Here is a 13,191-nt window from a genome sequence, read left to right as displayed (position 1 = left end):
AGCTGATTGGTGTACGCTTTCAACAAGTGCTCCAAGATCAGCTGTTCAACTGATACTTTGGCTTGACATGGCAATTACAAACAATGAAATATATTACTAAAATCCCAGCACAGTGAGACTGAGTGAGGCAGCGATGAAATGGATTCCACCATTCAAAAAATGAACTTGAAAATTGAAAAACTCAAGTCTCCCTTTCCTTCCCAGCATTGAAATATGGCACTGAAAGTTGCCCAACACACCTAACTTACTAATATAAAAGCAAAATACTGCGGATGCTGGAAATCTGAAACAAAAACAAGAAATGCTGGATTCACTCAGCAGGTCTGGCAGCATCTGTGGAAAGAGAAGCAGAGTTAACGTTTCGGGTCAGTGACCCTTCTTCGGAACTGACAAATATTAGAAAAGTCACAGATTATAAACAAGTGAGGTGGGGGTTGGGCAAGAGATAACAAAGGAGAAGGTGCAGATTGGACCAGACCACATAGCTGACCAAAAGGTCACGGAGCAAAGGCAAACAATATGTTAATGGTGTTTTGAAAGACAAAGCATTAGTACAGATTAGGTGTGAATATACTGAATATAGAACATCAGCAAGTGCAAACCTGAAGAAAAACAACCTGAAAAAAACAGTGGGTAAGCAAACTGAACAAAGTAAGATGAAATGAAATAAATGCAAAAAATGTAAAAAGGAACCTAACTTACTGAAGCACTGAATCTATTGATAGCAATTAGAAACAGGACACAAAGTTACAATGAGTATCACAATGACGAAACCGACCTGAACATTAAGCAACATGTATATCCTCCACAGCAAGACAACAGGGCAACTGTGAAATCAATTGTCCATCCCCAGTTGACCTGAGTAGATGGTGATGGTGGGCCTTTTCCTTGAACCAGTGCAGTTTGTGTGGTGAAGGTACTCCAACAAAAACTGAGCAAGCTTTCTCTAGAAATGAGGGTTATCCTGATGGAAGTCTAAAGGGTAGATATAGAGACGATGATTCAATTTGTGAGGGAGTCTAAAACTGAGGGCCATAAATATAAGATAGTCACGAATAAGCTCCACCTCACCACCACCTCTTTCAACCCCTCCAGCTGTCTCTAACTGTCAGACTGCTTGTCCGACATCCAGTATTGAATGAGCAGAAATTTTCTCCAGTTAAATATTGGGAAGACTGAAGCCATTGTTTTGGTCCCTGCCACAATTCCGTTCCCTAGCCATGACTCCATCCCTCTCCCTGACAACTGTCTTGAGACTGAATCAGAAAATTTGCAACTTTGATATTTGACCCCAAGATGAGCTTCCAACCACATATCTGCACCAACACTAAGATTGCCTATTTCCACCTTCGGACATTTTATTACATTAAAGGCGCCATATAAGTACAAATTTCCACCCAACTCTGCCCCTGCCTCAGCTCATCTGCTGCTGAAACCTTCATCCATGTCCTTGTTACCTCTAGACTTAACTTTTCTAACGCACTCCTGGCCAGCCTCCCATGTTTTACCCTCCGTAAACTTGAGGTCCCCCCAAACTCTGCTTCCCGTATCCTTATTCACACTAAGTCCCATTCACCGCTGTGCTCGCTGACCTACATTGGCTCCTGGTTAAGCAACACCGTATTCTTAAAATTCTCATCGTTGTTTTCAAATCCCTCCATGGCCATGCCCCTCCCTATTTCTGTAATCTCCCCCAGTGGTAGAACCCTCCCCCCCCCCCCCCCCCCACCCCCCACTCTATTTCTGGCCTCTTGAACATCCCCAATTTTAATTCCTCCACCATTGGCAGCCCTGCTTCAGTTGCCAAGGTTCGAAGCTCTGAAATTCTTTCCCTGAACTTCTCTATCTCTCTTTCCTTCTTTATTTTCAATTCCTCTCGTAATAGGTGTTAGCATTCCATTAGCCTTCTTTATTACTTGCTGAACCTGCATATTAACTTTTTGTGACTTGTGCACCAGAACACCTAGATCCCTCTGCACCTCAGAATTCTGCAGTTGTTCTCTGTTTAAGAAATACTCTGTTTTTTTATTCTTCCTGCCAAAGTGAATAACTTCACATTTTCCCACATTATACTCCATCTACCAGATTTTTACCCACTCAATCAACCTATCTATATCAGTCCTTATGTCCTCTTCACAACATACTTTCCTACCTATCTTTGTGTCATCTGCAAATTTAGCTACCATGCCATTGCTCCCCTCATCTAAATCATTGATATAAATTGTAAAAATTTGAGGCCCCAGCAAGACCCCTGCGGCTCTTCACCCGTCACATCCTGCCAATCAGAAAACGACCCATTTATGCATACTGTTTGTTTTCTGCCAGCGAGCCAATCTTCTATCCATGCTAATATATTACACCCTACACCATGAGCTCCTACTTTGAGTAATAACCTTTTATGTGGCACCTTGTCAAATGCCTTCTGGAAATCCAAGTACAGTATGTCAACGGGGCTCCCCTTTATCCACAGTGCATGTTACTCCTTCAAAGAACTCCAATAAATTGGTCAGATATGATTTCCCTTCACAAAACCATGCTGACTGTTCCCGATTACCTTGAGCTTTTTTAATTGCCCAGCTATAGCCTCCTTAATGATCGATTCTAATGCCTTCCTCGCAAACAGACGTCAAGCTAACTGGCCCATAGTTACCTGTTTTCTGCCTCCCTGCCTTCTTAAATAACGGGGTTAGATCTGATATTTTCCAGTCTGATGGAACCTTTCCAGAATCTAGAGAATTGTGAAAAATTAATCTGCATCTGCTACCTCATTAGCCACCTCTTTTAAGACCCTAGATGAAGTTCATCAGGACCCAGGGACTTGTCAGCCCGCAGCTCCATTAGTTTGGTCAATACCACTTCCCTGGTGATTGTAATTTCACCAAGTTCCTCTCTTCATTCAACCTCCTGTTTTACAGCTATTACTGGAATGTGCAATGGAGGATGCAAAGAAGCTTCAAGGGATTTAGACAGGCTTAGTGAGTGAGCAAGAACATGGCATATAGAATATAATGTGGAAAATGTGAAGTTATCCCCTTTGGTAAGAGAAACAAAAAGGCAGATTATTTCTTAAATGGTAAGAGATTGGGAAGTGTTGATGTCCAAAGGGACCTGGGTGTCCTTATTCATAACACTGAAAGCTAGCATGCAGGTGCAGCAAGCAATTAGGAAGGCCAATGGTATGTTAGCTTTATTGCAAGAGGATTTGAGTATAAGAGTAAAGAAGTCTTGCAGCAGTTGCATAGAGCTTTGGTGAGACTGCACCTCTAGTATTGTGTGCAGTTTTGGTCTCCTTATCTAAGGAAGAATATACTCGCCATAGAGGGAGTGCACCGAAAGTTCACCAGACTGATCTCTGAGATGGCGGGATTGTCCTTTGAAGAGAGGTTGAGGAGACTGGGCCTGTATTCTATAAAGTTTAGAAGAATGAGAGATGATCTCATTGAAGCATACAAAATTCTTACAGGTCCCGACAGTGTTGATGCAGGAAGGATGTTCCTCCTGGTTGGAGGGTCTGCAGCCAGTGGACATAGACTTGGAATAAGAGGTAGGCCATTTAGGTCTAAGAGGAGGAGGGATTTCTTCACTCGGTGGTGAATCTTTGGAATTCTCTACCCCAGAGGGCTGTGGAGGCTCAGTCATTGAGTATGTTCAAGAGATTGATAGATTTCTAGATATTAAAGACATCAAGGGATATGGGAATAGTGCGGGAAAATAGCTTTGAGGTAGAAGATCAGCCATAATCTAGTTGAATGACGGAGCAGATCGATAGACCGATGGCCTACTCCTGGTCTTATTTCCTATGTCTCTATGTTGCTAACAGTAATCAACAAAGTGCCTCCGAATATTTTACTTTGATAAATGTAAGTATTTTGAACAAAAAGTACTCTTTCCTCCTCACTCCCCGACATTACTCCTGCTTGAAATTGGTGTTGAATGTTGTTGAAGTCTTTTGTTGATGGCCAAAGTAAAAATCCCAGCTCATCCCAGTTCTGATGAAAGGTCACAGATCTGAAACGTTGACTCTGCCTCTCTCTCCACAGATGCTGCCTGATCTGCTCAGTATTTCCAGCACTTGCTGTTTTAATCCCAGCTCATCATCTGGCACGCTGGAGTGGCCCGGGATCGCTGGGCGCGCTGCACTGGCCTGGGATCTCTCACCACCTAAACATGTTTCAAATATTCAATTTCATTTTACATAAAACATTAGATGGATATCAAACTGCATTTTATAAATCTCTGTGAATCTCTCTCATCCCACAAGTCACAAAAACAGAAAATGCTGGAAGTACTCAGTAGCTCAGGCAGCATCTATAGAGAGAAAAAAAGAGTTAACGACTCCAGTCTGTGACCTGAAGTGGAGCTATATTGCCTTCACTGTCGTTGGGTCAGGATCCTGGAACTCCCTACCTAACAGTACTGTGGCTATACCGACACCACTGTAGCAATTCAATTGGCGGCTCACTACTGCCTTCTTGAGGATGCTTAAGGATAGGAAATAAATGCTGGCCTTGCCAATGCCACCCAGATCCATGAACAACTTAAAAAAAAAGCCTCATTTTTGCAGGATTGAGAAACCAGAATGAATGGGAGGGTGCAGAAGCAGGAACTGCTGAAAGTACTACAGGTAACATGACAGACCATTGGAAGGCAAGACAACCTGGTCATTGTAATAAATAACGTGTTAGGTAATCAGGCAGCTTATCACACTGAAACTCCTCAAAGTGCTTCAGTCAGTGAAGTGATTATTTTTGGACATGCCATTGTGAAAGCTATCCTTGCCATCAACATGCCATACTTAGAGTTGAGAGCTTCCTGACATACTTTGTGTTTATTGACATGGAATTACAATGTGAATCTATACCATGTTGTACTTTGGTGTCTGGGGTCACAGCAATAAATACCTCCTCAAATAGGGAAACAATGCTTTCAACTCATGTGATAAGATATTTCCTCCGATTGCCCAGTGGGTAAAGGCTGTGCCCAACTGAACAATAAAAACAAAACCAAGCATCTGTCCTTAGATAGCCAATCTCACTGGGACAGCTGTTGGGTCAAAAAAATTCAAAATAACTGAAAAACAGACATGAAGTACATCCAGAACAGAAATGTGTAGTCAAACCAAGAGCATATAAGAAATAAAACCCAGCAGCAGCATACAAAATTAACTAACACACCAGAACGGAGCTAAGTATAAACCTCCAAAATGATGACCCTGTGAGACTGCGTAATATCATTCTGACCAAATAACTGTAGCTGACTCTGGAATACAAACCAAAATAACTGACTATTCAGTCTGCAAAATAAAATTGAACTGTAAAATCCTTGTGCATTAAATTATCCTCATTACCAGTAGCAAAAGCCTCAGGACTGAGCAGTCATCCAGCAATATGAGCAACCTGCAGCGCAGGCAAATCTGAGGAACCCTCTCTTCATTACCTACACCTGTCTGTCGCAACTGAAAAGGGAACAACTCAGTAATTGTGCTGCCAACAGGAACAGTTTTGCAGAAATAAAAGAAAGATTTAAACTTTTGTAAAATATTTGATGGTTTCGGCGAGCAGTGCCTCCATGTACTTCACACACACTTGAATTACTTTGGTGTGCATTTCTGGTTTCATAGGCTTTCTTGGCAGCCATTTTGTGCACAGCGAAATCCCACAAACAACGGTAATCTGAATTTCCGGGTTTGAAGGAGTAATCTTGGTTTGGACACCAGGAAAGCTCCCAACTCTTCAAATAGTGATGTGCAATTGTTAACGTCCGTTGGAATAGGCAGATAGAGCCGTGTTTTAATTATCTCGGCGAGAGGGCTGCCCCACCATCAGTGCAGCACGCTCTCAGCACTGCACTGGAGTGTTAGCCTAGATTATGCATTCAAGTCTTAAAATGGGCCTTGAATCCATGACCTTCTGACTCATTTGGTGAGAGAGCTATCAACTGACTCAATGTCAGCCAAAAAACAAGAGTGCCACAGTATATTGTAATTTATAAAGAAAAGAAAAGAAAAGACCCCAACAGAAGTACTGTGTACTCATGGAGCATCTACCAAAGGACGTACCCCTTATATGCAAATGAGTATAAACTCAATGAAGCGCTGTGTTGAATTCAGTATATGTTGATGTGAATTCAGGAGTATTGAGCTGATCATGTCCCAGTTCTGCTTTTCCCCCAGAGTGAAATCGCTGTGTTTCTCGCGCAGGTAAAGGATTTAATGACGTAATGACTGTGACATTGGGGAGGTACAAGCGGACTGGCCAGCAGGTGGCTGTTCGAAGGATTAACTTGGACTACTGCACCAATGAGATGTTTGCTTTATTACAGGTAAGTGTTAGTAAAGTATGGGAGCTGGGAGTCAGTGGAGGGAGTGACATGCCCTGTGGTTTTAGATTTAAATTAATAGATTTCCAGCTAAGTATTTGAACAGTGCAATTAGCATAATGCTAAAAGGTTCCCATCTCACTTCATTTAATGTGATTGATAACACTGGGCCAGTAAGGGGTTGCAACGCATTTCTATTCTGAATGAAGAGCAGTGCCTTCAAAGAACACAGATATCCTTGAACAAAAACAAGAAATGCTGGAATCACTCAGCAGGTCTGGCAGCATCTGTGGAAAGAGAAGCAGAGTTAACGTTTCGGGTCAGTGACCCTTCTTCGGAACAGATATCCTTGGTCCGGATTCACCCTGCCATCCCGGGGCCGAATTAACCCTGCCTTCCTGCCTTGACCATTTAAGACAGATGAGGAGAATTTTTTTCTGAGAGTTGAGAGTCTTTGGAACTCTCTTCCTCAAAAGGCAGTGGAAATATTTTTAAGGCACAGGTAGATAGATTCTTGATAATGGGGTGAAAGGTTATTGAGGGTAGGTGGGAATGTGGAGTTGAGGTTACAATCTGATCAGCCATGATCCTTTTGAATGGCGGAGCAGGCTTGAGGGGCAGAGTGGCCTACTCCTGTTCCTAATTTGTATGTTTGTATGTCCTTAGGCTAGATTAGGAAGTGCAGCTTGGACTGAGCGAGAAGCTGGGACTTTGGTGAGTGAGGGAATCTTAGGGGTCAATCTCTTTTTCTAAAAATCTAAGTTTTGTCTGCATTTAGCATTTAATTGAAATTTACTGTTTATGTAGCTGCAGCAGAGCTGACTCTTCTGAGTCTCAGATAGTATAAATACAGGGATCTGAGTGCAGCTTGGTCAGAGTGAGAAGCTAGGAGTTTGGTGAGTGAAGGAATTGGGGAAGGAGGTGCTCCTTTCTTTTTCAACCTCGAGTATTTTGTTCTTACTTTGGTACAGGGACGAAGCCGATTGGTGAGTAACTGGTATGTATTCTACTTATAATGAATAGTTTGTAAATTTAAGGTATGGCAGGGTAGCTTAGCTGCATGGAATGTGCATCCTGTGGCATGTGGGAAGTCATGGACGCACCATGTGCCCTAGACAGACACATCTGCAGGAAATGTCACCAGCTGCAGAAGCTTGAGCGCGGATTTCGGCACTTGAGCGGTGGCTGGAGTCACTCTGGTGCTTCCGTGAGGCAGAGAACTACATGCATGGCACGTTTCGGAAGGTGGCACACTGCAGGTTAGGAGCATGCAGATAGAGAGGAAATGGGTGACTGCCAGGTGGTCTGAGAGAACCAGGCATGTTGTGCAAGAGTTCCCTGAGACAATCTCTCTCACTAACCAGTTTTCCATTTGGATACTGGTGAGGTTGATAGTTCCTCAGAGGAGTGCAGCCAGAGCCAAGTCCATGACTGCATGGGTGGCTCAGCTGCATGGGAGGGGAGGAAGAAAAGTGGAAGAGTAATAGTGAGAGGGGATTTGATAGGGGGGCAGACAGACATTTCTGTGGCTGTAGATGTGACTCCAGGATGGTATGTTGCCTCCCTGGTGCCAGGGTCAAGGATGTCACAGAGCAGCTGCAGCGTATCTTTCTGGGGAGGGCGAACAGCCAGAGGTCAAGGTCCACATTGGTACCAACGGAATAGTTAGGAAGAGGGATGAGGTCCTGAAAGTAAATTTTAGGGAGCTAGGGAAGAGATTAAAAAGCAGAACCTCAAAAGCAATCCCAGTCCCACATGCTAGTGAGCATAGGAATAGGAAGGTTGAGTGATTGAATATGTGGCTGGAGAATTGGTGTAGGAGGGAGAGCATCAGAGTATTGGCATGGAATGAGAATTGGTTAACAGACAGAAAACAGAGTGTAGGAATAAACGGGTCATTCTCAGGATGGCAGGCTTTTACTAGTGGGGTACCACAAGGACCAGTGCTGGATACCAAGCTGTTCACAATCTATATAAATAATTTGGATGTGGGGACCAAATGTAATATTTCCAAGTTTGCCGATGACACAAAACTAGGAGGGAATGTAAGTTGTGAGGAGGATGCAAGGAGGCTTCAAGGGGACTTGGACAGGCTAAGTGAATGGGCAAAAATATGGCAGATGGAATATAATGTATATATGTGTGAAGTTAGCCACTTTGGTAGAACAAGCAGAAATAGATCATTTCTTAAATGGTGAGAGATTGGGAAGTGTTGATGTCCAAAGGGCCCTGGGTGAACTTGTTCATGAGTCACTGCAAACTTGTATGCAGGTATAGCAAGCAATTAGGAAGGCAAATGGTATGTTGGCCTTCTTTGCAAGGGGTTTTGAGTACAGGAGTCAAAATGTCTTGCTGCAGTTGTATAGAGCCTTGGTGAGACTGCACCTGGAGTATTGTGTACAGTTTTGGTATTTTTATCTAAGGAAAGATATACTTGCCATAGAGGGAGTGCAGCAGAGGTTCATCATACTAATCCCTGGGATGGCAGGATTGTTTTATGAGGAAACTGGACCTGTATTCTCTAGAGTTTCGAGGAATGAGAGGTGATCTCATTGAAACTCTCAAAATACTTACAGGGCGTGGCAGGGTGGATATAAATAGGAAATTTCCCCCAGCTGGTGAGCCTAGATCAAGGGACACAGTCTCACAATAACGGATAGGCCATTTAAAACTGAGATGAGGAGGAATTTCTTCACTCAGAGGGTGGTGAATCTTTGGACTTTTCTACCCCAGAGGGCTGTGGAAGTTCCATCATAAAGCATGTTCAAGACAGAAATCGATAGCTTTCTGGATATTAATGACATGGCATGGGATAGTGCGGGAAAGAGGTGTTGAGGTAGATGATCAGCCATGATCTAATTGAATGGCAGAGCAGGCTTGACGGGTTGAATGGCCTACTCCTACTCTATGTTCCTAAATAGCCCTGTTGTCCCGGGGCCAGAGTTTTGCCGCCGTCCCCGGTGCCGGATTCACCCTGCCGTCCTTGGGCTAGATTAACCCTGCAGTTCCCGGGGCCAGGTTCACCTGGCTGCCCCCAGGCACGGGATTGGGCGTGTCGGCTTGGGGCCTGGTTACTTGAGTATGCTTGTTGGTGGGTTGTCGGAGATTCCTGGCTGAATCAACTTCATCTATATTTAAATCCATGCCCCTGATGGGGGACGGAGGTGTATTACAAAAATTGATTTTTTAGAACCATTGAACCATAGAAAATGTAGAGCACACAAGGAGGCCATTCAGCCCATCGTGTCTGCACCATCCGAATAAAATATCCGCCCAAACTAATCCCACCTTCCAGCACCTGGTCCATGGCCCTGCAGGTTACAGCACCTCAGGTACATGTCCAGTTACCTTTTAAAACTATTGAGGGTTTCTGCCTCCACCACTGTTCCTGGCAGCTAATTCCAGACACCCGCCACTCTCTGGGTGAAAAAGTTTCCTGTCATGTCCCCACTAATCCTTCTACCAAACACCTTATGTCTGTGTCCCCTGGTAACTGACCTCCCCGCCAGGGGAAACAGGTCCTTCTTGTCCACTCCTATCTAGGCCCCTCATAATTCCGTACAACTCAATCAAGTCACCTCATCAGCCTCCTCAGTTCCAGGGAAAACAACCCTAGCCTATTCAATCTTTCCTCATAGCGGCAACCTTCAAGTTCTGGCAACATTCAAGTCCTGGCAACATTCTTGTAAATCTCCTCTGTACTCTCTCCAGAGCAGTTATGTCCTTTCTGTAATGTGGTGACCAGAACTGCACGCAATACTCCAGCTGTGACCTAACCAATGCTCTATACATTTTCAGCAACACATCCCTGCTTTTGTATTCTATACCTCGGCCAATAAAGGAAAGCATTCCATATGCCGCCTTCACCACTCTATCCACCTGTCCTGCCACCTGTGGACATGCACTCCAAGGTCTCTCACTTCTTCTACCCTCTCAATATCCTCCCGTTTATTGTGTATTCCCTCACTTTATTTGCCCTCCCCAAATGCAATACCTCACACTTCTCTGGATTGAATTCCATTTGCCACTTTTCTGCCCACTCAACCAAAACATTAATATCATTCTGGAGTCCATGGCTTTCCTCCTCACTATCAACTACACGGCCAATTTTTGTGTCATTGGCAAATTTCCCAATTATGCCTCCCACATTTGAGTCCAAATCATTAATATATACCGCAAACAGCAAGGGACCCAACACTGAGCCCTGTGGAACACCACTGGAAACTGCTTTCCATTCACAAAAACATCCATCGACTACTACCCTTTGTTTCCTGCCACTGAGCCAATTCTGGATCCAACCTTCCACATTCCCCTGTATCCCATGGGCTTTCATTTTACTGACCAGTCTGCCGCACGGGACCTTGTCAAATGCCTTACTAAAATCCATGTAAACCACATCCACTGCACTACCCTCATCAATCCTCCTTGTCACTTCCTCAAAAAACTTAATCAAGTTAGTAAGATGTGACCTTCCCCTAACAAATCCATGCTGACTATCCCTGATTAATCCATGCCTTTCTAAGTGACAGTTTATCCTGTCCCTCAGAATAGATTCTAACAATTACCCACCACTGAGGTCAGACTGACTAGCCTATAATTACCTGGCTTATCCCTCGCACCCTTTTGAAACAATGGTACAACGTTCGCAGACCTCCAATCATCTGGTACCTCGCCTGTATCTAGTGAGGCTTTGACAGTGATCCTCAGAGCATCCACTATTTCCTTCCTGGCTTCCTTTTACAATCTGGGATGCAATCCATCCGGTCCTGGCAATTTATCCACTTTTAGGGATGTCAGACCCTTAAGCACTTCCTCTCTCATTATGCTTATTGTATCTAATATTTCACACTCCTCTAACTACAATGTCTGCATCAACCCTCTCCTTTGTGAATAGAGACAAAAAACTCATTAAGAACCCTGCCCACATCTTCTGCATCCACACAAAGTTCCCTTGTACATCTCTGATAGGGCCTACCCTTTCCTCAGTTATCCTTTTGCTCTTAATGTACTGATAAAACATCTTCGGGTTTTCCTTGATTTTACCTGTCAATAACCTTGTATCAGGATTGTAAGTTATGAGGAGCGATTAAGGCAGGTGATCTATTTTCTTTGGAAAAATGTGACTTAAGAAAGATTGAATTGAAGTTTTGAAGCTTAGTGGTGCAGTGGTTAGCACTGCAGCCTCACAGCTCCAGCGACCCGGGTTCGATTCTGGGTACTGCCTGTGCGGTGTTTGCAAGTTCTCCCTGTGACCGTGTGGGTTTCCGCCGGGTGCTTCGGTTTCCTCCCGCAGCTAAAGACTTGCAGGTTGATGGGTAAATTGGCCATTGTAAATTGGGATGTGGTAAGGAATATGGGATTAATGTAGGATTAGTATAAAATGGGTGGTTGTTGGTCAGCACAGACTCGGTGGGCTGAAGGGCCTGCTTCAGTGCTGTATCTCTCTATGACTTGGCAGAATTGATCACACGCATTGCTCCCCATGATAAAGAGTTCATATCCCTTCGGGCACAGGGTAAAATGAAGAAGCTAAGATTGAGAAGGAAAGTTAGCAGAAACTTTTCAAACAAAGAGTCAAAGAGCTGTGGAATAAGGTTGTAGAAGTGGACAGTGTAAATGAAGTCAAGAGACAGTTGAATGCGTTTCTAGAGAGAGAATGGTTTGAGAGATATAATAGTGTTAGGAACTTGGAATCATAGAATGGTTTGAGCACAGAAGGAGGCCATTCAGCCCATCATATCCATGCCAGCACTCTGCAAAAGCATATCAGCCATTCCCACTCCCTGCTTTTTCCCCGTAGCCCTGCAAATTTTTTCTCTTCAGGTAATTAATTCCTTTTGGAAGCCATAATTGAATCTGCCACCACCACATTGAGGCAGAACATTCCAGATTCTAACTACTCGCTGAGTAACAAAGTTTTTCCTCATATCGCCACTGGTTCTTTTGCTGTTCACGTTAAATTGGTGTCCTTTAGTTATTTTTTTTTATAGATACAGCACTGAAACAGGCCCTTCAGCCCATCGAGTCTGTGCCGACCATCAACCACCCATTTATACTAATCCTATACTAATTCCATATTCCTACCACATCCCCATCTGTTCCTATATTTCCCTGCCACCTACCTATACTAGGGGCAATTTATAATGGCCAATTTACCTATCAACCTGCAAGTCTTTGGCATGTGGGAGGAAACCGGAGCACCTGGAGGAAACCCACGCAGACACAGGAAGAACTTGCAAACTCCACACAGGAGTTCTTGACATTTCCACCAATGGAAACAGTTTCTCCTCATGACTTAGGATTAATCTCTTGAAAAAGGGTGGGCTTGGAACACCAAATAACCATTTCCTGAAACTTTCATGTTATTATTCGACCTCCCATGGAATTGCAGACTAGAATTCACAATCAAAACTTCAGATTAAGCAGGGTTTGATGCCAGGAATAAATGGACCAGGACTCACAGACATAATTCAACCCCCATTTTAAGGTCACACACAGTTTCTCTTTTTGCTTAAAAGCACTTCATGAATTATCTTTTTGGAAATTTGTCCTTCAGATTTTCCCCCAAATAATTTAAAAAACTTCTGAGTGGAAAATGCTAGAGCTTAAAGACAAAAACCTCATTACAATTGTATGAACAGGGCTGATGCATACTGGGGAATTAGGTGCACTGCACATGCTTAGAGAGGTCTTTCTTTGTTTGTTCATGGGCTGTCAGTGTCATTTGCAAAGGCAGCATTTGTTGCCCATCCCGAATTGCCCTTGAGAAGGTGGTGGTGAGCTGCCACCTTGAGCCACTGCAGTTGATGTAGTGTAGGTATACCGACTGTGCTGTTAGGGAAGGAATTCTAGGATTTTGACCCAGTGACAGTG

The 13,191-nt window shown here is 43.7% G+C and overlaps 1 protein-coding gene across 6 annotated transcripts in view; it reads left to right on the top strand.

Annotated features, from left to right (window-relative positions):
• The window catches only part of strada (STE20 related adaptor alpha), a 119,723-nt gene that overhangs the window by 63,265 nt on the left and 43,267 nt on the right, over positions 1 to 13,191 (top strand). For all 6 annotated transcript variants that reach the window (XM_068013106.1, XM_068013102.1, XM_068013105.1 and 3 more), the window contains one exon: positions 6,200 to 6,321. In XM_068013106.1, the coding sequence (XP_067869207.1) occupies positions 6,200 to 6,321 (122 nt within the window). The remainder of the gene's footprint in view (positions 1 to 6,199; positions 6,322 to 13,191) is intronic.

Source organism: Heterodontus francisci, chromosome 33 (assembly GCF_036365525.1).
Source record: "Heterodontus francisci isolate sHetFra1 chromosome 33, sHetFra1.hap1, whole genome shotgun sequence".
In the NCBI taxonomy this organism is placed as follows: Eukaryota; Metazoa; Chordata; class Chondrichthyes; order Heterodontiformes; family Heterodontidae; genus Heterodontus; species Heterodontus francisci.
This window is presented reverse-complemented; position numbering and strand designations above follow the sequence as displayed.